Genomic DNA, 27,018 nt, shown 5'->3' on the forward strand with positions numbered 1-27,018 from the left:
ATAAAAAAATGAAGGGAAAAAATGAGCGAAATGCTATTAAAAATAATGAAAGAAAAATAATATAATGAGCAAAAATTAATATAAATAAATAAACAGCATGAATCAACTAGTGGTATCTGTTCATCGAATTCTAACACAGATAAAATTCTGGAAGGGGGATAATGTGGCGTAACTACCACTATAAATATTAAATACCAATTCACTAGTATATAAGACATGTTAACATGATTCTATCAGGAGGTACCTTTTGATAGATGAAGGTTGACATAGTCTAAGATTAATTCCCCTTATTGGTGACCTGCGTACGTGATATGAACTTGTCAACATTCATGGATGATCCACATTAAGCAGTTTATTTGCTTAAAAATATACTGCTCAAAAAAAAAAAAATCCGGTGTAGTAAATAAAGTCTCCCGGTCAATTAACAAAAAAAATGAAGGAAAAAAAAAGAAAGAAAAAATAATGAGCGAAATGCTATAAAAAATGAAGGGAAAAAATGAGCGAAATGCTATTAAAAATAATGAAAGAAAAATAATATAATGAGCAAAAATTAATATAAATAAATAAACAGCATGAATCAACTAGTGGTATCTGTTCATCGAATTCTAACACAGATAAAATTCTGGAAGGGGGATAATGTGGCGTAACTACCACTATGAATATTAAATACCAATTCACTAGTATATAAGACATGTTAACATGATACTATCAGGAGGTACCTTTTGATAGATGAAGGTTGACATAGTCTAAGATTAATTCCCCTTATTGGTGACCTGCGTACGTGAACAAAAAAAATGAATACATAGTACATAGTACTGAAGCAAATAAATTATTTATATTATTAATTATTATTGCAAATAAAGTTTATTTGCTTAGAATGAAGTACATAGTACTGCGTACTATAAACTTGTCAACATTCATGGATGATCCACATTAAGCAGTTTATTTGCTTAAAAATATACTGCTCAAAAAAAAAAATCCGGTGTAGTAAATAAAGTCTCCCGGTCAATTAACAAAAAAAAATGAAGGAAAAAAAAAGAAAGAAAAAATAATGAGCGAAATGCTATGAAAAAATGAAGGGAAAAAATGAGCGAAATGCTATTAAAAATAATGAAAGAAAAATAATATAATGAGCAAAAATTAATATAAATAAATAAACAGCATGAATCAACTAGTGGTATCTGTTCATCGAATTCTAACACAGATAAAATTCTGGAAGGGGGATAATGTGGCGTAACTACCACTATAAATATTAAATACCAATTCACTAGTATATAAGACATGTTAACATGATTCTATCAGGAGGTACCTTTTGATAGATGAAGGTTGAAATAGTCTAAGATTAATTCCCCTCAATATCAAGAAACTTTTTGAGCTAAAAATTTTTTCTAACAAATATATTAACAGCAAATTATTTAGTTTATATAATTTCTGGAAAATATTTTACTAAATCTTTTATAAAAACATGCGATACAAAAATTTCTAAATACAAGTATGTAATTTGATTTATTGTTCGAGTGTTTAAACTTCTCTCTAATTTCTAAACACTTTAAAATGCTTATATATTACTGAGAAAATAGTTTTAGCCTACGTGAAATGAAATGGTATTTTTTTACGTTATCTGAACAATTGTGATGATAATTGATTTTTTTCATTTCTTTTTTTGTAACCTCAACAAATTTTATTGAAAATTAAGTTTTTTTTGCATCTTTATCAATTAACTGATAATAAAGTTTTCGCATGCCAAATTACAATAATTTTATCAATAATAAAATATAAATACAATGCGTGAGCTACCATTTTAGCTTGTAATGTATCAATGAACTATATCCAGCCTTATACAAAAAAGCTATACTGCATTAATCACAGCCCCTTTATCTTAACCTATAGCTTAACTAACTACTCCTTTACAGAGCCATGAAATGGAAAAACATTCAAATTTTATCAATAGTAAAATTAATTTTTACGAAAATATCCTAGACTGAGGATGCATTATCTAACTCTATAAGAAACAAAAAAAAATTTGCATTGAAAAAAAATTACTGTATTGTATGATAAAAACATTGTAAAAACCAAAAAATAACAACAAAGCAAAAACATAATTTCACTCAGTAAAAAGAAAATATACCATATTTAAACCATTCATTTGATAATTTTTCCTTTCATATGATAACGGTTTACAATTATGATTTTCAAAATTATAGTTTTTATTACCATGCATTTAATTTGAAATACAAACCTAAAAAGTAAATTTAAATGAATAAATGGTTTTAATGTCATGCTTTAAGGTAGCATGGTAAAATTACTAAATTATATCACGTTTATCGGATTTAATTACATATATCATAAAACTGTATTTTATTGCTAATTTTGCTAAAATTCTTACCAAGATGTTTTGGTAAAAATTGCCGAGCCTTTTAGCCAAAATAGAGCCAAAAACTCTGTAAATTTTACCATATTTTAATATTTTTGACCATATTTTTTACTGTGTAGCAATATGAAAGATAATAAGTTAGCGCTCAATTTAAATAACTATAGTACCTCTGGAAAAAATCCATCTAAAGTTTCTAAAGATAACATTTAACATTTTGTGCTGTTTGAAAGCTATTTTCCCTAAAGACATAACAAACAGCAATAATAAATTTAAATTGCACAAAAGATGCATTGTTTTTAAATGATAATAATGACAAAACAGAGTATAGTATTTACGTTGAAAAGATAATCAACTCAAATAATTAGTAATTGATTTCTTACTGGGAGTAGAGACTGTGTAAAGTTAAGTGGAAAGGTCATGTGTACAAAATATGCTGCAACAGTATTTAGAATTTAATCAGCCTTTTTCGCTACATGTTTGCTATTGTTGTGTCACCAATGGTAAAATTTCGTGAACCAGTTGGGGTCGTTTTCTATACACTTTGAATGAAAATTGCTTGAATGAAGTTTTGATAATGCATTCCTTTAAAAATCTCTTAAATTCTTTTGCTATGTGATTCTAAGAGATAAAAAATCTTTCCTAAATAATTTGCAAAACGTGCAAATATTTCAGTTAGAATGGCCTGCACTAAAAAAATTCCGGATCAAATTACGGTATAAATAACCGGCACATTGGATGCATCATCCGAAAAATCGTTTTTTTTTTCGTAAAATATCATGCCGTAAGTTTTACAGTAATATTTATGTAATTAGAGTGATTCATTGAGTTTACAATAATTTTTACTGTAAAGCTTACGATAAATCTGATTTTTTTTTGTTCCATATCATGTTCCGGTAAAAGTGGATTTTAGTACTGACAAAAAAAAGTACCGACACGTACTTTTTACCTTTATTTGATCCGGAATTTTTTTAAATGTAATAAAAAGAGAGAATATTATTTCATAATTTCCAGTCAGTTTTTAACAATGTTTTGCCACATATTTCAAACTAATATAACTAATGTTTTTTTTAATAAATTTTACACTTTATATGAATAAATTTTCTAAATTCGGTGGCAAAACGCAGAAACCATGCAACTCTGTCTTTTTCAGAATTTCTTTCGTAGATGTTTCAAATCTTTGATCATTCCAGAAATACCTCTTCTGAAAATCATCAATACAATAGAACTTTGTTTAAAAAAATTTTATTTAATACTAAATTTAACAGATGGATCCTCCGGCATTACAATCGATATACAATTTAATATATATTTATTTTACAAAAGTGCCTCACCACCTGATCGATTACTTGAATTTGAAAAGTAACCAAGACAAAATAAATGAGAAGTAATTATTTAGCGCATTAGCGATAATTATATCATTATAACAACTCAAATAGGCTATGGTCGTCATTTTTCTTGAATTGTTTTTGTTTATACAATATGAATGCTTTGATTTATACCAAGCAACGTGTCTGTATCTCATTTTGATGAAACGTTTATGTTAAAAACTATTTCTAGTAAAAAAAATTCCAACCAAATTAAAAATAAATATGTATGTAATTATATTTAAAAAGCTTTTGCACATTAAAAAAGTGCTTTACTTTAGCTAAGTTTCTTATTTCTTATCTGGAAAATAAACGAAACGCAAGGGAACGAAACTAAATACTAATACTCTAATAACAAGGGATTCCTTTTCTTTCAGCGTGCATCAACGGATCAGATTATTTGTTTTCTAATTTTAATTAATTAGGTACTTGTAACTCGAGAAGAAGTGAAGCGATTATTCCCAACCATGAGATCTCAATCAGATGTAATTGGATACCAATAACACGCGTCACGTAATGACGTCACGTGTGGATGTCAAACCTGATTGGCTTCTGAATCAACAAATGCAATGATTTACCTACGATGACGTCATTTGCAGGTATCCAATTACGCCATTTTGTCATCGCTTTAGTTTATAAATTGCATTCATTATCATTATTGGGTTTTTCTTTCGAAACGTTTTGCAACTTAAGATTTTAAGTATTTTTTCCATACTTTTGTGCTTTTGTGTTAATCTTATAATTTAGATTTCTTTTTATGACAGAAATCTTAACTTGTACTATTAGTCTATCTTTTAATAGAAAAGTAAGTTAGTTTTTAATGCCTATTTATTCTCAATTTGAGAACCAAATATATATATATTTATTTTGTATAAATCTATTGATGTATTCTTGAAAAAAACCTTTTGTTGTTATGAGATAATAGTAAAAAAATTTGAATTGTTTGGATTTGAATAAGCAGATTTTCCATGAATAATATAATAACTGACTTGTGAATGTTTTATAGAATGTAGATATTCTATGAAAACTAGATATAGGAAAACTAGTTTAGATAATTTTGTCTCGCGTTGTTTACTTTTCTTACTTGCTTATCGAAGAAGAAAAAAATTCTGGAAAAATCACCATACTTATAAAGTCAAGACATTTCTGGTGAAAAAAAACTACAATTCTATAAATCAAATCAAAGTATACAGTATTTAAACCATTCATATGGTAAATTACCGTTCGATGTTGCTACGGTTAACTGGAAATTCTGCTTTTCAAAACTATAGTTCTCATTACTATGCATTTAGTAAAAAATACAAACCTCAAAATTAAATTAAACCAAATAAATAGTTTTTAGGCCATGCTCGAAATTATCATGATAAAATAACCGAAATACTCTATAGAAATATTAATCATTTTATCATGGATAATAATCTGTTTACACTTCTATGGTTTATTTAAAATGGTGTTTTTTTTTAAATGGTTGATAAGAGTTAGATGACCGTCAATTATTTCTTATTGTAATGTAATTTCTCAATTATAACAAGGTTTAAAGAGACAAGAATGAGGAATTCAAGTGTTTAATTATAGTGTTTTACAAATACTAAGCTCAGATATATGATATATCATGCTATGGTGACCGTCTTCTGAAATTTTTATGAGGTATTGGGATATATTAATTTATTTAAATACATGTGTATAATGTATTTATAAATGCGAAGAATGGCTTAAGAACTCTTTTCAGTTGGAAAAACAAATGGTAAAATATTACGAAAGACAGCAAGAATATACACTGAATGTTATAGCGGGATGCGAACCCGCTATAACATTCACGCTTCAGAACTGTTAGTGGAATAGCAATTCTGCACAGCGAGGTTCAAGCAAAACATTGTGGGTAAATTGTTTTGTAATTAAAAATAAAATTGTTTACATCAAGTAAAACAATTGGGACCTCCATTGTCGCAGGATGTCACTTTCTGTTAAACGCTCACAAGCGTAGAGGTAGTAGATTCAATGCCCTGTTCCATTTTTCTAATTTTAATGCTATATGTACTGCAATTTGACAAGAGACAAGCAATTATTTGCGTTAATCACACGACCATGTATATGTATCTAAACCAAATTTATTTATTTACTGTAACACATCCATGTTTATGATTCGATTCGAACCCGCAACCTTCATTTTAAATAGCATTTCGAGGAAAGAAGAGACTGAGGGGATAAAAATTAAATAAATCAATACTATCCCAAGAATTTATTTGTTTTTTTTTCCATCGTTTTCCACCGTACCAGACTGTATGTGTGAGTTGTCTTTCACGATTTTGTGCAATCTGTAATTAATTGGACAGGGCACATTAGCCTAATTTTGTAACGAAGCATAAGCCTGCGAATGTATGTGGCAGTAAATAAATAAAGATTATTCGATGCATTTGGAGTTACGATGAGATTTGAATCCATTACATTAGGGTGTTGAGACAGCCCTGATGTAGCCCGCCCCCTGATAAGACAGCCCTTTATATATCCTGGTGTAGTAATTTTATTTATCCTAATATAGTATTTATTCAGTAACAGTTAAACTGTATTAAACTACTGATTTAGTTCAGCCTTGTCCAGAAATTTGCACATTTAAAAATTACCCAAACTTGTACTTTTATTTACGTCACACTAGAGCTGCACAATGGGCTATTGATGACGGACTGGGAAACATCCCTGCGTATGATCTGGAGACAACATACATACGTCACATCCCATTTAACAGGGAGGACACATTCACACTCCATCCATCCATCTACAGGTCATAATTTTGACTTAAACCAGAGCACGATCAATCTCCAAACCAATACCCCTAGAGGACCAGATTTGTAATGAAATTCAAAGGACTGTGTGACCCCGACATATTTAGCTTGCATTAGTTACCATTTTGTACATTACCATTTGGGAAATCTTCGGTTAGTAGGGATTGAACTCACGACCTCTGGTGCACGAGCCCAACGCCCTACCAGCCAGTCTATCCCAACCCAGGGCCAAAATACAGATTTTTTTTATAATTTTAAATGTTAGACGATGTTAACTTATAGTTTGCGTAGGGGAAAAAACAAATAATCCAGAAGAAACAAAATGAACAAGTGTTTGCTAAACATAAAGGCTATCAAAATCAAAATTTTTGCGCCATCTCATATTATACCAGCAATGTTAAAACTATCTACTTTTGCTTCAAGTTACCTAATCTTACTGCATTTACTACCAAACAGCATGATAGTAGAGACTATATTTTATGGTTAATTTTACCGAAAATCATTACTAAAGTGCGTTGGTAAAAATTGCATTGTTTTTTGGTGTATCCATACAGCCAGAAGAACAATATATTTGACCATATTCTGTTATAATTTCAACCGTACTTTTTTCTCAGTGTGATGTTATGAACATATAATTATACGAAGATTATTTTCTTACTAAACTGTTACAACCATAAAATTGTGTCACGCAAAACACATGAATTCGCTTTGTAGTCTTTCCGATACTTGATTTAACGATACTCTTGTTATTCTTAGTAAAATGAACTTTTCTTCATTGAAATTTTGCATTTATAAACATTACTCGTACCACCACGTCTAATAACAAATTTTCAATGTTTTCTTCAAACTCATTTTACAGATAAAATCCTATTTAAGTTTAAAAACTTTTTTATCAAAACAAAGTTTATAAACTCAAACACAACTCTATAAGGTCTATAAATAACGTGCGGAAATAATATCGTTGGATTACTTATTCATAGCGCTGGAAATTATGTGGTCTGTACGGTTTCAAACATCATTACTTTGAATCCTCATCCCCATTCATATGCTAACTATTTCTTATTTACTTTAAAAGACTCCTTTCAAACACTTTGTGCAGTCATTACATAGAAAGTGCAAATTAATTTCCGTTTTAGAAATATAGTAAATAAATTAGAAGCTTTGAAATATTTGGCAATGTACAAATCTCTTATCAAAAGCATAGCTAATATCATCAAAAATAGGTAGAATTAGAATATTTAAATTCAGTTATGCAGCGCATTCGGCTTGGTTGCCTTTAAAATTTATATGTTGTATAAGTTAATTTTGAAAGGTGACCAAACTGTTCGTCGAAAATGACTATTATAATAAAAATAACTTATATAATTAATACAGTTATCATTGATGAACAATGATGCATTAATAAATTTCCTTTACTAGGTGTAAAAACACCACAATTCCTTTTCGTATAAAAAAAACAGGTTAGACTTCATAGAAAGTAAACTTGGAACTCTTCAAAGACAGCTATGGGTTAATTTTGATTTGTTCAAATGATATTGAAGCTTTTAATATTTTTTACCAGATGATCATTTTTGCAATTTTAAAATAATATATCACAAAAATTAAATAAGACAAATTAATGAAATTTTAAATTTATGTATTTTAGACTTAGAATGAATTAAAGAGAATGAATGACTTAGGAGGAATTCTTCCGACTTTGCAGCATGAGGTTTTTAAAAGTATTAGAAAGAAAACAATTACAAATTTTTGAATGAAATTTCTAAAACAAACTTTTATATAAAATGCCAAAAAAGTTTTTTAAAAATAAAATTTTTAAAATTTCAATAAAAACAGAAAATTTTGCTATTGTGAAAGCGTAATATTTCCTGCTATCTCAAAAATAAAAAAACATAACTTTTTAAAGTTTTAAATTTTAACTTATTTTCAATGTTTCGCTAAAAAAATTAAATGATTACGAACCAATTAAAGCATAAAAAATATTTTTAAAAAAGATTTTTTTTAAGCAGAATACATCCAAAATATATTCTGGCCTCCTTAAAAATCTTCATAATTCATTTAAGGAATCAAGTATTCCGATAAACTATTTACATTTTTCTTCCAATTGCCAACACTCGTGAATAAAAATATCCAAACTCTTGCAATATATTTAAATCTGAGTAAAGTCGTATTTGGAAATAAAAAAATATTACATTACTCGTAAAATAAAAGAATAAAACCACCATTAAAGTTTTCAAACTTCTAGTCCCTACAAAAAAAACTTCATTTTCGGAAACTTCATTTCGCGTAAAGATGTAATGATTTAATCTACACAAGTTGAAGATGTGTTAAACATTCTGAACATTTCATGAGATATATTTTTCTTCTTGTATATTGATTCAGCGACAAATACATAAATAAAAGATTATTAAAATGTGAAAATTTCTTTTAGTATTTAATGCAGAAGACTGACTGTTTACCTGAGGGCAGTGTTATCATTTAATCTAAATATATTTCTTTGAAAACGGGATTTCTCTTTATAAATTTTGCAATTCCTTAAAAACTTTAAGTAATCTTACACAGTATAATAGTATAACACTAATTAAAACAGCTTTAAAAAAGACACTAAATAAGTGATAAAACTACAAAAATAAAAATTTATATTAAATTTATGAATAAATGTATATGTGTATAATACTTAAATTGTCTTTTTCAAATGAGGTTATCCTCTCAGACTCAAAGGCGGCGGGCGCTTTGCTCGATTGAATCTATGCATTGCCCTTCCAATTGCGACGTTCTAAAATGTCAGGATGCGATACGTAAACTCCACCATTTTGACAAAACTTTAGCCCTACAATGGATTCCCGGACACTGTGACATTGCAGGAAATGAGAGGGGTGATGTTTTGGCAAAGAGAGGCACAAGAATTCTCCAGGCTCTTAGTAGCCCAGTCCCCTTCTCAACTTTAAAAAGGATTATTATATAAAAAGTCAATGGGGATTTCCATCATCAATTGTCAGAAAGGGTAAAAACCAAAGTGTGGAGAGATCTTCGACGGAACACCGTTCCAGACTGGCCACGCCGCGAAGCGGTGGCTCAGTTTCGACTATATACCAGACATGACTGCCTAGCGGCGCACCTGTTTCATTTAGGGCTGGCACCTGATCCCTATTGTTCTCTGTGCATGAGAGCAGGCTGTTTTGGATGGCAGCCACATCCTGTGCTGCAGGGCCCTCCGCGGGTCGTCGTCTACCGAGCGATATTGGGAAGCAAGAGCGCTCCTGAGGAAATGACTTTTTACTTTCTCGTTTTGTTCCTGTGTTTTTGCTTTTTACCTTGTCAATTCACCTCTGCCATTTGAAATAAGTAAATAAAAATAATACTTAAATTCATTTTTTTAGAATTAAATTTTGTTTCTAAACAAAATCAAATTTGTAAGTTCTAAATTTTCAGCAAACGTCCAACAACTTATCTAATAATTAATTGATAGCTTATCTAAAATTTAAACTAGCGGAAAAAAACTAAACTAATACTGAATCACTAAATCTGAATAAAAAGAGAAACTGAAACTTTTACTGATAGATATTTTTATGACTAAAAATATTATTTCATAACAGATAAACAAGTTCATTCAGAATAAAACTAAATTTAAATGGGCATTGAAAAGTAAATTAAATAAACAACAATTTTAATTAGAATCAACAAGTTGTTGTTTTGAAATTCCTTAACCAAGTTCAATTAAAGAAATATATAATGATCAATATACATTTACTTCCTTTGTAGAACCAATTCATTTCCTTTAAAATAATTCAAAATTTGAAGCATCTAATATTCTTGAACATATTTTACTTCAAAAGATTTATTATTTTAATTTGAATTTTGATTATTAAACTTGTTCTCAAGTTAAACATTAAGATGTCGAAATTCCCAATGCAATTAGTTTACTATTTTAAGATGTGAGATTTTAAGCCTTTCTTAAATAATTTTCTGAAAGACATTCATTTCTATGGAATTTAAGTTCAAAAATTCTCCTTATTCGTAAGGAGCTAATTAGTTTCCTGATTTAAATTAACAGCGCAAACAATGATGCGTATCAACCACAAAAATACCCAATCGCCCTAAGGTAATTCATCACATTTATAATTAATTATCGCCTTTCGTTATATAAGTATACAGTTTTTAGCGTTACAAGCTTGATATGATTAGGCTAATTTAAATTCAATCCTTATTTTTAATTATATTCCAAAAAAGAAAGCACAAATCTCTTGTTAATATAAAAATTAACAGAATGTAACATTTTACTAATGACTTCCGGATTTATTATATTCATATTCACTTTTCTATTAAAAAAATATCTATTGTTAAATTTTTTATAATAAGCAGGATATTTCTAAAATGATGACTTTAAATAATGACACTCTATTTATACTCTAAGAAATCAACACTGTTAGAAATTAATTGTTAGTTTAGTATATTCAAGCAAAACAGTCAAACAACCATAATCAAATGACTAGTAACTGTTAGAAAAACCGTTTATTAACTGCTTTTCACCTAATACGGTTAAACAACAAGAATTTTACGGCACAAACTAAGTCCACCTAATGAATTAGTTCCTTGCATTGCGTACATATTACAGCCGAGAGGGTTAATCTGTCAGTCTCATGACTGACTGAACTGGGGTTCCAGCTTCCTCTTCTCCTCAACTTGTGTCTTATACTCTCCAATACAGATTACCTAAAGAAATGCCTAGCTCTTATGTATAGTTAAATCCCTTTTTTACGGTTTTAAAACCATGCTGGTTGTAAATGGTTAAAAAACAGCTTAGCTTTGTATCCATTATTTTATAACCATACAAATTGTAAACGATTTCAAAATCGTAAAGATAAAAATTGTTCTTTACCGTAAACTTTACGCTTATTCGGATGGATGGTGTTGCGGCAAACACTAACTCCAATTAGTTGGCGCCACCAAAAGTATTCAGAATATGTAGGTTACTCTGAGTATGGCAAGAGAAAAAAGAGAGAACTGAAAATATCGTTGAATTGGTTTTTTTGAAATATCTTTGGAACGCTGTGTTTTGTTTTGTTTTTGTTGTTTTTTATTTAAAATAAATGTTTTGTTTTGCCTGTTTTTAAACGTTATCAATCAATAGACAAGATGCCTCTCACAAACACAGTCAATCCGGTTAGGAACGACATTTCTGGCGCCCCCGGGTGGGCGGCCTTGTCTTAAGGATTGGTAAGAAAGGTAGGCGAAGATTTATTAATTTCCATTTTGAAGATTAAATATTTGACAATTTGAATACTTTTGAAGATTTGAAATATATATATATTTATTTGAATATTTGATACCAGAACGGTAATTTATATGTGCTTAGAATCGATAGTTTTAGAAACTAAGAATTTGATATTAAGATAGTAAAAATGGAAATAATAAAAAGAAATAAAACCGCTCAAAGAGCTTCATTTACTAAGGCCTACAAGAAACTAGAAAATTTATTAATTGGCGATAGTGTGACGTATGACGAAATTGAAACGGATCTTTGTTTATTTAAACAGAAGGTAGACATTTTGGAAATAACACATAATAGTTATTTAGATAGTTTGCAAGATGAAAAAGAATTCGAAACTGAATATAATTCCGTTGAAGAATACAGAGAAAAAGCTTTGAGAATTCAATTAAAAGCTAAACGTTCCTTAGATAATTTGAAAAAGAACTCGTGTGAAAACGAAATTGTTACTTCCGAAAACAACGGCGAATTACCGAACACTAAATCTCCGAAAGCTTTATGTCAACGGCTCCCCGAAGTTGAATTATATAAATTCGGCGGAGATTTGAAAGATTGGTTAACGTTTTGGAACCAATTTAAAAATATTCATGAAAATGTTAATTTAACGAAAGCTGATAAATTTCATTATTTAATTCAGTCGACGAAGCTGAAATCGGAAGCTAGGGAAATTGTGGAATCTTTTCCTGTAACAGATGAAAATTATCCTTTAGCTGTTGAAAGTTTAACCGAAAGGTATGGCCGAAAAGATCTATTGATAGATTTTTATGTTAGAGAACTCCTGAAACTCGTATTAAATAATGCGAATAAGAATAAGAATGATTCTTTAAGCTGTTTATACAATAAACTGTCAACTCAATTGAGAGCATTAAACTCACTAGGAGTTACATCTGAGATGTGTGGTGTAATTTTGTATCCCCTTGTTGAAAGTTCATTACCATTAAATGTGTTACGCTCATTTGAACGCCAAAGAAAAAATTTAGAAAGCGAACAAAAACTATCCAGTCTTGATGCGATAATTTATTTTTTGAAAAACGAAGTACAAGCGGAAGAAAAAATAAAATTGAGTAGAACTGAAATATTTCATCCCCCCTTCGAACGAAGGAACTTGACACCACCGGCGAATCTGAATTTGAGAGATCGGAAATCGTCTGCGGCTGAATTAATTAGTCATAATTCAAACGATGATATCCTTTGTTTATTTTGTTTTAAAAACCACGAGACTCGTTTTTGCAAGAAAGCGTTTAATATGCCTTTAGAAGAAAAACAGTCTGTTATTAGAAGGAAGGGTTTATGTAAAATTTGTTTATTGAAAGGGCACCTGGCTTTTTCTTGTAAATCAAACATTAAATGTTCAATTTGCACAAGAAAACATTTAAAATTTATGTGTCCTGACTTAGAATGTAATCGATCGGATGAAAGAAAACAAGATAATAATGAAAGCAAAGAAAAAGAGACTGGCACCTTACATTCGCGCGTGCATGCAACTAAAGAAGTATTTTTACAGACTCTTGTAGTAATTATTAAGGGAAATAAAGCTCAGCGTAAAGCTAGAATTGTTTTAGATACGGGTTCTCAAAAGTCTTATATTATGAAATCTACTGCAGAAGAGTTAGGTTTTGATTTTGAAAGGGAAGAAGAATTTTCGACCTCATTATTTGGGGGTAAGAAAACAGAAATTCAACGGCACAAATGTTATAAAATATATCTCGATAGCCTTGATGGTAAATATAGTTGTAATTTAGATGCATTGGATCAGGAAATAATTTGTAATAATGTTTCTAGCATTAGACAAGGGCCGTGGATTCGAGAATTGAGACAAAAAAGGATATTTATAACTGATTGTAGGAATTCAGGACCTATTGAAGTTCTTTTAGGGGCTGATGTTGTTGGTAAACTATTTACGGGTAAACAAGAACTATTAAAATCTGGATTAGTCGCCATCGACACTAAATTAGGATGGACATTAATAGGGAAGGTTCCTCAGTTTGAAAACCATGATAATTTAAATATGACGGTTGTAAATATGCTTTCTCAAGAATTACCTGTTTCATTTTTATGGGATTTAGAATTACTTGGTATTAGAGACCCTGTGGAACAAAACACTAGAGAAGATACACAGAGGGCAGTTATGATTCATTTTCGAGACACAGTTTATCAAAATTCAGATGGAAGATACGAAGTAAGCTTACCATGGAAAAAGGATCATGCTTTATTACCGAATAATTATGAGTTGTCTCTTAAAAGATTAAAATCTACTAACAAGAAATTAGAAAAAACGGGATATGAAAAGAAATACCAGCAAGTTTTTGATGAATGGATAGAAGAAGAAGTGATTGAGAAAGTTCCACAAGAAGAATTGTCAATTAAAGGTACACATTACCTCCCACATCGCCCAATTATTAAGGAAAAGTCAACGACAACTTCTTTGAAAATCAGACCCGTCTTTGACGCTTCAGCCAAGAATTCGAACTTCCCATCACTAAATGATTGTTTAGAGACTGGAATAAATTTTATTGAGACAATACCATCCATTTTGGCTCAATTTCGATTGTATGAAATTGGTGTTATTTCTGACATTAGAAGAGCATTTCTGCAAATCTCTCTAAATGAAAGAGATAGGAATTATTTACGATTTCTTTTGATTGATGAACAAAATGAACTGAAGACTTATAGACATCGTCGAGTTGTTTTCGGTCTAACCAGTAGTCCTTTCTTATTGATGGCTGTCATTCATCATCATCTGTCCAAACAGACATTCAAGATACAATATTCTGAAGAACAGTTGGAAAAACTCCGAAACAGTTTTTATGTAGACAATTGCGTAACGAGTGTACAAGATTTAACTGAATTAGAAACTTTTATAAAGTCAGCTATAGAAATTATGAAAGAAGGTCAATTTGACCTAAGAAGTTGGGAAAGCAACCAATTATTAGATTGCCCGTCTGCAGCTACTGAAGCGCGAGTCGTAGGCTACGTATGGGATAAAAACTTAGACTCGTTAAAAATTGATTCTGACTCACTGAAGCTGGAAGAATTCGAAAAATTAACTAAGAGAAAAATTTTGTCCCTGATAAGCCGAATCTTTGATCCGATTGGATTTCTTGCTCCAGCTTTAATAAGACCTAAGCTTTTACTTCAAGCAACCTGGAAGACTAAAGATCATTGCGATTCGGAAGTTAATGAAGAAATAAAGAAAAAATTCAATTCATGGTTCAAAGACTTACATTACTTAAATGATATTAAGATCCCAAGATGGTTGGGAGTTACTGCCTTATCTAAACTCAGCTTCCATACATTTGTTGATGCAAGCAAAACAGCTTATTCAGCTTGTATATTCCTAAGAAGTGAATCCCCTGATGGCTCTGTAAATGTCCATCTACTCCAAGCTAAGTCAAGAATAACTCCACTGAAAAAAATAACGATCCCTCGTCTTGAATTGATGGGAGCAACTATTGGAGCTAACCTGTTCAATTCTATGGACTCTGCTTTAAAACTCGAAAAAGGAAACATTGACACCTACTTTTGGACAGATTCGTCGACTGTGTTAACTTGGATTAAGAGGAAAGAACAGTGGTCAGTGTTCGTGAACAATCGAATATCTGAAATAAATAGACTGACATCACCTGAGAATTGGTATCATGTACCAGGAAGCCAGAACCCGGCCGATCTTCTCTCGAGAGGATGTGGAGCTAAACAACTTCTGAAGTCCAAGTGGTGGCTAGGGCTTGCCTGGCTGAAGAATTCTAAGGATGATTGGCCGATGACAGTAGCTAATGTTAATGAAGAGGAAGTTGAAAAGGAAAAACGAAAGACTGTTGTTTCGGCCATCAATGTAGACTCGGAATCCATTGCAACTACTTTAGCATCCAGAATTTCGAAGTTTTCTAAGATAATCAGAGTTGTAGCATGGTTGTTACGCTTCCAACCATAAGCTAAAGATTTAAGAAAGAATGTTGATTTAACGCAAGAAGAAATAAGAAATGCACAAAAGACTCTTCTGCGGTCAGTACAAAAAGAGTGCTTCAATGACGAAGAAGGTAAGAAATCTTTGAAAAACTTTCAAGTGTTTTCAGATCATGAGGAGATACTTCGATTAAAGTCTAGACTTTTGAATGAAGATGAAACCCCTGAATTCATTGCGCCTTTGATTCTTCCGTCAAAGCATCTTGTTGTCACCCGACTTATTGAACAAGAACACCTGTTGAATAAACATGCAGGAACGTCCATTCTTCTAACAATCCTGAGAGAGAGATTTTGGATTATAAAAGGTAGAAGAACTGTTCGCTCCGTTATTAGAGGATGTGTCACCTGCAAGAGACAAAAGGTTAAAAATCTTGAAGTACCATTTCCACCTCTGCCTCCTGATCGAACTAGATTATCGGCAGTATTCGAAGTGTCCGGTGTCGATCTGGCCGGACCTTTGATGACCAAGACTAATGAGAAGGTTTGGATCGTCCTTTTCTCCTGTGCTGTATATAGAACTGTTCACTTAGAGCTGATACCTTCTCTTAGCACAAACGCTTTTGTTCAAGCATTACGGCGTTTTATTGCTAGAAGAGGTAGAGTAGCTACACTATACTCAGACAATGGTACCAATTTCACTGGCCTCAACGCCTCCTTAAAGTGCCTTGATTGGAACAAAATCATGAAAGAATTTGAAGTTTCCCAAATCCAATGGAAATTCAATCCACCATCCGCCCCATGGTGGGGAGGATTCTGGGAAAGATTAATCGGAATTCTCAAAGATCTCTTAAGAAAAAACTTGGGACGGTCATCTCTGACTCATGAAGAACTCTCAACTCTTGTTTGTGAATGTGAGTCGATCATGAACAATAAACCTTTGACTTATGTGTCTGAAGAACCAGATTTGAGAGCTTTAACACCATCTTCATTCCTTCAAGACCTCCCTACTAACGACGTAGCCGACTTAGACAAAATTGACAAAACTAATTTAGACAAGAGATACAGATATGTTCAAAGATTGAGAGAAAGACTAAAAGAAAGATTCAGGATCGAATATTTAGGTTTCTTGCGTTCATCTGTTTCCAAGAGACTTGACCAAATAAATATTGGAGACATCGTCCTGATTGGCAGAGAAGACAGAAAACGAATTTTCTGGCCGTTAGGAAAAGTTATTGAGCTGTTCCCTGGAAGAGATGGACGAGTAAGACTAGTCAAATTGAAAACGGACAAAGGGACTTTACTAAGACCTATTCAAAGACTATATCCCTTAGAGGTAACTGAAGATGCCAGTGAACATTAAATAACTTTGAACATTTTTGGACGTTAAATACAGATTTGTATCTTTTAAAATTCTTTAAATTTTATAACATAACAATTGTATGTCTGCCATAATTTTAGTATTTTTTTGTAATTTATTGTGTTGAGTTTTCTCCTACATAAAACTCAAGTGGGGAGAATGTTGCGGCAAACACTAACTCCAATTAGTTGGCGCCACCAAAAGTATTCAGAATATGTAGGTTACTCTGAGTATGGCAAGAGAAAAAAGAGAGAACTGAAAATATCGTTGAATTGGTTTTTTTGAAATATCTTTGGAACGCTGTGTTTTGTTTTGTTTTTGTTGTTTTTTATTTAAAATAAATGTTTTGTTTTGCCTGTTTTTAAACGTTATCAATCAATAGACAAGATGCCTCTCACAAACACAGTCAATCCGGTTAGGAACGACAGATGGATTGTTGTCTGTTAATTTGCCATGATTTAAAAAGGAAAATTCTAACAGTGAACAACAAAACATTTAAAATCCAAAAATACTACTTTTCAATGTCAAGCGAATAAGAAAACTAACGCGGTTTTCTAAATATTAGTAATGATTTTCTGCTTAAAGAATTTGTAATACTATACGTTTTAAAAATAGAATTAATAACCTACTTGCATGAAATACGCATTTCTGTTCTCAGATTGCCTATAGGAATACTAACGAAAATAGACCTACAAAGTTTTATTTGGAAATCAAATTAATTTTGATGTCTTTAATGCCTCCTACTATATTTAGAATTTATGATGAAATGTAATGAAATTAGTTCGATTGAAGGCTTCCTTTTACTATCGTAAATTGCTTTTAAACTACAATGTTACAGATCACGTGTCACACAAAGAAAAACAAATTCTGGTAAAATCACCTTACTGTTCGGTAATGGCATTTCTAATAATAATAAATTGCAAATAAAAAATGATGGAAAAAAATTATCCATTTTTAATACCTAATATCTCATTTTGAAAAATCGCTTTCAAACTTTTGATTTCATTTACAGAAATTTATATATTCACAGTTTATACAAAACAAAAAAAATGCCTTTCTTAATCTGCCACTAAAATTTAATTAAGAACAACATCAAGTATTAATCCTAACCATGGTAATTATATAAGAAGCAAATGTCTTATACAATAGCATAAAATACAGCAATGTTGCAATTCATATAATTACAAAAACAAGTGCTAGCTTTAATTACAAATTTATTGCTTTCAATTAAAGTAAACTAAATTAAAAAATAAAATTTTTACAATGCAATATCACTACTACACGGAGAAAAAGAATTCAAACAAAATTACCGAAATGTATGACAAGAGCATTTCTGGTTTAATGAAAATGATTCTGGTTATAAAAATACCTATATGGTAACGGTTAACTGATAATCTGGTATTAAAAGTTATAATTCTTATTGCCACACATTTAGTAAAAAATACAAAGCTGAAAAGTAAAGTTTAACCGAATAAATATTTTAAGGCACAGTGATAAAATTAGAAAATTTTCCCACATTTATCAAATTTTATCACATATCATAAAAACCATAGTTTATTGTTAATTTACTTAATTACTTAAATCAACACCACAGCCGGGTTGGTAGGACACTGGGCCCACGTCCAAGAGTTCGTGGGTTCAATCCCAGCCGGCCGAAGACTCCCCGTGTAGTAAATGGTGACTGATTCACGTTAAATCTGTCGAGTCGCAAAGTCCTCCATGTTTCCATAAGAAATCAAAACCTCTGGGGGTACTGATCCAGGAGATTCCTTGTCTTCTGGATAGGTTCAAAAATTACACGGTTACGGAGTTAAACATTAGTAGTTGTAAACCCAAAAATTGGATCGGCTGTTCAACGACGGATATAAAATATAAAATAAAAAATCAACACCACAGTTATTATATACTTTTCTTATTTGCAAAAATGTAGCATAAAAAAACTATCCTACTGTGTGGTAAAAGTGCGTAGTCAAAAGGTGCCAGTCAATCGATTTAAAGTTCAGCATTTCGGTATCATTTTCCTCGATTCATCATTATTCACAGACAAGCAAATCACACGTTTGTTATAAATTGTCCTTGTACGCTCATACTTATAGCAGATACATTCGTCTTCTTTGAGTTTAAAATACACATACAGTGGGAAGAGAAATATTTCTGTCAGCATCTCAGAAATAAAAATAAAAAAACATCTAAATCATATAGGTTGATTTTTATATTTACTGGAATCCAAATGTTACAAAAATATTCTTTTAATATAGACAATAAAAGAATATATTTTCCAACATTTTAATGGTATAACTATCGTATGATTGTAATTAGTCATTATTTTCATAGTATCCAAATTAGTCATTATTTTTATAGAATCCGTCAAATTATCAAAATTTACTTTGTCATTTATTTTTCTTTGTATTTACATTTCAATTTTTCTAATTGCTTTTTCTTATTTGATTTTCCGTTATGAGGCCTCGGGGCACTGTCAGTCTTTGGTTTTACCACTGACAACAGAAAGGCTCTTGTGTGTCAGCAGGCAGTGTGTGTGCCCTGATGAAGTGCTGTCCTGCTAACACATATCTTAAATTTTTATAATTTTTGTCTTCTGCTAGAATTGTTTATCCAACTTTATAAAATTTACCTATACTAATACCTGGCTCTATGCTGACACAAAAAAGCTCGATTATTTTTTACTATTTTTACTAAAGTGCTTGATAATGATTTCGGTAAAATCAACAATAAAATATGGTTGAATACATAATCTCAAGAAACTGAAGGGGTAAGATATTACTTGATTTAAAACTTCATTTACTTAAAAAATTGACAAATTAGAAGTAAAATACAAATCTGTGGTAAAATTTGCTAATTTGATCATGATACTTGAAGAATGGCATAAAAACCATTTATTCAGTTAAATTTACTTTTCAGTTTCGTAATTTTTACAAAATGTGTGATAATAAGAACAATAATTTTGAAAACCAGAACTTACCACATAAAGGGAAAAATTAACAAATAAATGGTTTTAATACCATATATTTTTATTTTTGTTACCAGAATAATGTTTTTCCTTTAATCAAAAATGTTATTACCATATAATGCAGTAATTTTACTAGAATGATTTCCTCCGTGTATAGATTGAATTGTACATATTTCATTTCGCAAACTATTTTTGGTGCCTTATTTTCCTTTTAAGCGCTTTATTAATCATATCCTGCATGAATTGGTTCTCTCAGTTGGCAATTTACTATGACCATCATTTTGAATTACTACTTTTACTTATTTATTCATTTTTATATTTTTACAGAAAATTACTTTAAGAACATTTTCTGTCCTAACTTATTCAGTTAAGAGCAATTCCGTTTCGACATTGTTGATGTGTGAGTGAAGCAAAACTTCTTTACACATTTTCTACTTGAGTTTCTAATCGAATTCGCAACAGACGCGTCTTAAAAAATGAAACTTTCACTTTCTTGTTGAATATATTTCATCACACAAATAGCTTGCGAGATGCCAACACTTTTAACATTAAACGCAAAGAATTATTTGATATTCAGTAAAATGCAAATTCTGGAAATACATTTCAGTTGACTATTTTTTGATGTTATTTATTCGTTCTGTTAAAAAATATGATAATAATAACAATGAAAAATATGCTAGGTCGAAAATTTTTATGGATACTTTCTAACTTTATAACCGCCGTTGAACAGACGACACAATTTTGGGTTTGGGACTACAGATGTTCAACTTCGTAGCCTTGTAATTTTTGAACCCAATTCAGTAGACAAGGATGAAGTATTGGGAAAAATTTGCCTTCGTGGAGGACTTTTCGATGAAAATAACCCACATTTGCGTTACATGTTCAGGAAAACCCCGAAAACCTCCTACGATTAGCCTGACGACAAAGGGATTCTAGAGCATGATCCGTTTGCCACTGAGGATATTTTTACGTCAACACCGTGTTCGGTGTCGTCGGTGCCGGTGGTCCTATCGACCAGTCATCGCAGGGATTCGAACCTTTTTCACCTCATTGGAAGGCTGACTCTCTATCCCCTGAGCCACAATGGCTAAATTGGTGGAAATTTGTATTTTTTTCCAACTATATTTTTAAATATTATTTTTATTATAAACCATTATTACTATTACTAATTAAATATAACAAATTTTCACGCTTTTCAAAAGATGTACTATTTCAGATTCAAAAAAATTTCTGATTTTACGTAAATGATTTGTTTTAAATTTTCCATAATCAATCATAATTAATTAAGTAATTTCCATAATTAATTAATTACAATTGAAAATTGCATACTGTTGCTTTCTAAAAGCACTTTTACTTTTCAAACATCACTGCTTGAACTGTTAGAAAAAAAATTCTGGGTAAAATTACCATACGTAAAGACACTTCAGGGAGGAAAAAAAAGTGATAATTCTGGTAATTGAACCAAAATATAAAGTAATATTAAACCACGCATTTGGTATTTTTTTCCCACTTCTTTATAATAGCGTTTTACAGAAAATTCTGGTTTTTGAAATTATAGTTTTTATTTTCACATATTTAATAAAAATAACGAAACTGAAAAGTAAATTTAACTAAATTATTTTAATGCCATGCATGCTTATTATGTAGTATTATTATGTAATGTATTTATTATGTAATGTAATGTTACGTAATGTAATATTTTTTTTTGAAAGTTTAATATACGAGTGCATTACTTTTGAAAGACGTTAAAATATTCAAGCATATAAAATGCTACATTAAACTGGTTTAATTCATGTGTCCTTTCATGTCGATATATTTTATGCAATTATAAATTTATGGTTGAGAGTCTTGAAATCTACGTTCCATATTTTTTTTTATTTTTAAATATAGTTAGATACTCTAATATTTTTAACTGCAGCATTTTGAATAAAATACATGTTTTGGGTTTATAAACTAGTTTCAAGTCAAATTATTTAGACAAGTTTTTTTTTTGGAATTAATTCTATTCAATTGACATAAAAAAATTTTTACTTATATTTTAAAGAATTAATAAAATTTGGCTATTTTTCTATTTGAAACCTTGTTTACCTGAAACATTATTTTTTACTTTGCTTTTACTTTTCAAAAATTTTAATCTTAAAAAATGGTTAACTCTAAAAGATCTATGATAAAACTTTATCGGCTCAAAGAGTTAAATCATGTCAAGTATACACTTTAATTGATTAATTAATGATTTAATTGATGTTTCACATGATTTAATTTATGTTTCAACATCAATTAAATTATGTCAGTTAAAACTTTAAAAAAATGAAGCTAAGTGGATGAAGTTTATTAGTAATTAAATACTAAATCAAACGTATACCAAAATCAGTAAATATAATTCATGAATAGAGTGATTGCATATGAGCTTGGTGAAAGCATTCTCAATTACTGGTGTTTATATTTAATTGCACACTTTAAAGTGTACTTGAACGCTCGTAAGGGCTTATAACGTTTCTCATAATTAAAACGAAACAATTTTTGGAGTCAAAATCAGTTCGTAAATTACCATTAATTTTAGAAAACCCATTTCTCTCAGCACCTGCTTGAGTTTTTCTGAAAGTAAAAAATTGCAAACCATCAATATTTTACTTTCACCTAAAGTAGTGTGCAGTACCAACAAAAATGATGTCTCAAAAATGCCCATGAACTTTTTTACAGCCTTTAAATCCTTTTTCCTTTAATAAAAATTATGATAGGCATATTTTTAACAGAGCACTTTAAATCTGAATGCTTTTCCGAAGAAATAAGAAATAAACAGGAATGCTGGAATGAACAAAGCTGAACAAAAGTTTTATGGGCCCCAGAAAAAAATTTATTGTGGGATCCTTCTCCAACGCACGAAAAGCCTTATTTTTATGTGTTTTAGAATCTTTGAAGACCCTTTATATAAATTTATAGTTTTTATATAAATATAAAGAAATGCTCTGCAATTTTATTTTAAAAAAACTACATAATGAACATTATACTTTTTGTCAAGAAATTTGGTCTGGTCCTCAGCAGTCTTCGGTGCCCGGGTAATTATCCCTTTCCTTCTTGAGTACAGCCTTGATTATTATGCACCGAAGAGCCATTACATTATGACCACCCTGGTAATAACATGTAGGACCACCCTTAGCCCTCCAAACTGCTAGCACTCACCGTGGCATTGATTCCAGAAGGTGCTGATAGGTAGTCTGAGGTATCTGGTACCAAGCGCTCACCAACTGGAACTGCAATTCCCTCACATTGCGAGGGGGTAGCGTGGTAGCACGAATTTGGTTTTCCAAGTAGGACCACAAATGCTCTATTGGATTAAGGTCAGGGGAATTTGGGGGCCAAGACACTTGACTTGAAAGTCACTGGAATGTTCTTCGAACCAATCCATGACGATTCGACCCTTATGACGTGGTGCATTATCCTATTGGTAAACACCATCCCCCTCAGGAAAAACTGTTGCCATGAATGGGTGAACCTGGTCTGCAACTATGCTCAAGTAGCTTGCAGACGTCAGGGATTGTTCTAATGTGCCCCATTTTCCTGGGCGAGAAACCATGAAAACCTGGGCGAGCCCATTGTTATAGATGGAGGGTGGTCATAATGTAATGACTCTTCGGTGAATTTAAGCTTGATTAGATACATATACAAAATCATGTACAGAATGCAAAATGAGGATTTTGGGACATCCTATCTCAAACTGGAAAAATATTAAACACTTAAGACAATTTTGCTAAGCTATCAAATATTTTCACTAACTAATGGCAATTTTACAAACCACTTTTACATTAACAAATTACGGTAAAATAATCGGCAGCAGTCTGGTCCATCCAGTGCACTGTAAAGTTTACGGTAATGAACATTTCTTTACCAACACGGTTTTTAAACCATTTACACCTGATATATAAAACTATACAAAACCATTAGCCATTTACACCTAACATGACTTCGAAACCTTGAAAATGAACTGTAACTGAACATTGGTATTAGCTTATGCTAGAATATTCGTGTTAGATAATGGACATTGAAGTTAGGTTGTGACTGCTACTTATAACCTGTATATTACTGACTAAGGCTACAAATTATAAACATGTATATTATTAGTCAATCACTATAAAAAAAAAGTTGCTGTTGTTACATATCTCCGTTGTTTAGCAACGCTAAATCTGAAATCTGCCACTCTAAGAATGACTGAGATCTAGTATATGGTCAGGGGTGACCTGATGGTCAGAACACTTCACACAATTTGGGAAAACTTTTTTTCCATGTAATAAGACAGAGTTCTCATGTGTCCACTGATAATCCTGGTGAAGACTGTCTGTTCCCGCCTACAAAGCTTGAGTGATCAAACACTTCCGGGCACTTTCCCAGGTACCAATGGTGAACAGATGGGATGGTCCAAGATACATTTTCAGTTTTTTTCGTTCTTGAGAAGTGCTCAAAGTAAGTTAATGAATCAGGAGAGTCCAGCGGTTTACCAGCATCCTCTTTCGCTAGCTAAAAATAGTTAAGTGATAAACTTCTGTCAGTTTATAAATTATTTCTTTAATTCGCAAAACGTTTGAAATATTTTTTTTAATTTTAGCAATATAATTAGCATTTTATTAGCAAAAATGAATTTAATTTTTTTTTTGCTTCATTATCGCTTTTGTTATAAATGCAAAATAAATAGAAATAGATTGTAAAACCATTTTACAATGTACTTCACGCGTTAATATTTGAAACTGATATATTTATTCAATCAAAGTTCCCTTTTCTTGATTAAGTTTACTTTTTAGGAATTAATCGTTTCTTTAGCAAAATACGCCCTTTTTGCTGCCAAATTTTCGTATCGCGAAACGATATTTATTAAAATCTCAATATCACACATGCGAAATGAATTGTGTTGATTATTTATTAATTTTTCTCCCTTTCAACGATATAAACTTTAAGGCAACAAAAATTAAAATATTTTCTTAGAAAGCACCTTCGAATTCCTATTGTTTAAAACAATTAAAACGTTATACAGAGATTTGCATTATACTTTTTTTCTCCGAAAACCTGCCCGTAATAAAATTTTACTTTAAAATAAGTTTCTGTCGAAGAAGCTTAATGTATATTTAACTTTGTTTTGCATTTTTAGACATAAATTAATTAATAAGTCTCAAAAATTAAAACTGACAGTAACTGCAACATTTTACTTTGAGGAAAATAAAACACAAATATATTGTTTGATCTATTTAAAGTAATTTCGCAAAAGTGTGTTTTTAAATTAATTCATATCAAGATAATTGTCACGTGTCTTTTAACCTAATTAATTGTATTTAGTGAAACCGATCGAGAAGCCTAATTATATCGACTAATGTATCAGAAATATCAGACAAGCTAACTGCTTTCGTTTTGTACCGATTATATTTCATCATTTAATGAAGCCACTAATTGCAAAGAGAATTCTTAGAAAATTGAGAAGGTAATAATGGATAAAAGGTAAAATGTTTAGATAATTAGAAACATCAGTTAATTTATGGTCAAAATTAAAAATAATTTCTCGTTCATTATATTAGAAGGACGTGATACGGAAGTAAATAAATTAGTAATTAATGCATCATTTTTGTACGAAAAAGAAAGAAAAAAACGGATAATACTTAAACCACAAAGGAGAATAAATGTCTTTGAAAAAACCAGATTGTCATAAACTGTTTAATTTTTGCAATAGTTTTAAGTGTTTAAAAATATAAATAATTGGGACCATCTTGTAACATTTATATTATTGATCTCAAACTATGACAAAATTATTACTGGACAAAATCATTTTCTACACCACAACAAACAATATTACAATATATATAACATTTGATAGGCAAATATTTACTACCCTACAATAACGGAAGAGACACTTTTAGCTTTTGACATTTTTTCGATTTTTTTAAGAAATACTAAGAGACATCATTTATAACTTAAGAGGTGTTCTTGGTCATGTGATTTCTTATACTTATCAATAAGATTTAAAGCTTTTCAGGGCTTAAGGGATCTGTAATAAATAACAAACGAAATAGTGTTTTTGAGCACGTTATACCAGAAAATATAGCAATAAACTGTATTTTCAGACATATTTATAGAACTTGTATCAATTATTTTTTTATTATAAGCAACCATAGCAGAAAATTTCCAGCTTTAAAAATGAATGGCGACGTGGACATTTTTATGAAAAAAACTAACTATTTGTCTTAAGTTTTCTTACTGTAGCTGTAAAAATATTCACTATAATTAAAAAATATAGTTCGGAGCAATTTTAATTTAATAAGAAAAGTACCGTTTTAGAATTTGAAGAGAAAAAAGATATTTAAAATTGTGCAAGATATGAGCATTTAAAATGGTTCTTTTTTACTATGCTTGCACAGAAAATAACTAATTTGTTTCTTCGTAATTTTATGTGAATCGTATTTGGTAACTTATAAAAAAATCCGACTTGAATATGTTGAAAATTTAAAAGTTTCTAGCAATTTTCTCTCCGTAGTTTCTATAAATATTGTAAAAAATCTCTGAATCATAAGGGATTTTCTGCAAATTTTATTTTGTGCTATAAAACAAGATATATTAAAACTGACACCAGCATTGTGGTGGACTATACCTTATTAAAGTTTAAAGTATGCTTTATTTCATAGGTTTTTATATCCTTATGACATTGTAATTCGTTGTCAGAACTAGTACTGTAGGGTAGGGAATTATTATATTTTATTTTCTGGTACAAAATGAAATTTGTGAAAAAACCCTTACCATCCATAGTTTACTTTCGTAATTTACATAAACTACTTAGAAAATAGCTAAAATTTTCTAAATGCTCAATATATTCAAATTGGACTTTTTTTCGAAAGTTACGATTCAAAACAAAATTATGAAAAAAAAGATAATTTTTTAATAATTTTCTGCGCATGCGCTATATGAAATGACTACTTTAAATGCTACTTAATATTGCACAGTTTTTAACATTTTTTTAAAATTTTAAAATGAT

The 27,018-nt window shown here is 30.4% G+C and overlaps 2 protein-coding genes across 2 annotated transcripts; both read left to right on the forward strand.

The window, feature by feature from the left end:
• The first annotated feature begins 11,917 nt into the window (after nucleotides 1–11,917).
• Nucleotides 11,918–15,715, forward strand: LOC147816449 (uncharacterized). Its single transcript, XM_087155602.1, has 3 exons — nucleotides 11,918–12,301; nucleotides 12,422–12,516; nucleotides 13,150–15,715. Exons 1-3 carry the CDS (start codon nucleotides 11,918–11,920, stop codon nucleotides 15,713–15,715), a joined length of 3,045 nt encoding a protein of 1,014 aa, XP_087011728.1.
• A 49-nt stretch (nucleotides 15,716–15,764) lies between these two features.
• Nucleotides 15,765–17,047, forward strand: LOC147816450 (uncharacterized). Its single transcript, XM_087155631.1, has 2 exons — nucleotides 15,765–15,821; nucleotides 15,884–17,047. Exons 1-2 carry the CDS (start codon nucleotides 15,765–15,767, stop codon nucleotides 17,045–17,047), a joined length of 1,221 nt encoding a protein of 406 aa, XP_087011757.1.
• Nucleotides 17,048–27,018: the final 9,971 nt, after the last annotated feature.

The sequence above is a fragment of the Parasteatoda tepidariorum genome, chromosome 1, assembly GCF_982258835.1.
Source record: "Parasteatoda tepidariorum strain Cologne lab strain chromosome 1, Ptep-v5.0, whole genome shotgun sequence".
In the NCBI taxonomy this organism is placed as follows: Eukaryota; Metazoa; Arthropoda; class Arachnida; order Araneae; family Theridiidae; genus Parasteatoda; species Parasteatoda tepidariorum.

Excerpts from the sequence above, each read along its gene's own strand:
- LOC147816449 (XM_087155602.1), top strand. The coding sequence starts at position 11,918 with ATGGAAATAATAAAAAGAAATAAAACCGCTCAAAGAGCTTCATTTACT. Across the intron at positions 12,302-12,421 it reads TATGTCAACGGCTCCCCGAA|TCGACGAAGCTGAAATCGGA; the intron begins GTTGAATTATAT and ends TATTTAATTCAG. Across the intron at positions 12,517-13,149 it reads GTTGAAAGTTTAACCGAAAG|AAAACATTTAAAATTTATGT; the intron begins GTATGGCCGAAA and ends AATTTGCACAAG.
- LOC147816450 (XM_087155631.1), top strand. The coding sequence starts at position 15,765 with ATGCACAAAAGACTCTTCTGCGGTCAGTACAAAAAGAGTGCTTCAATG. Across the intron at positions 15,822-15,883 it reads GTGCTTCAATGACGAAGAAG|TCTAGACTTTTGAATGAAGA; the intron begins GTAAGAAATCTT and ends CTTCGATTAAAG.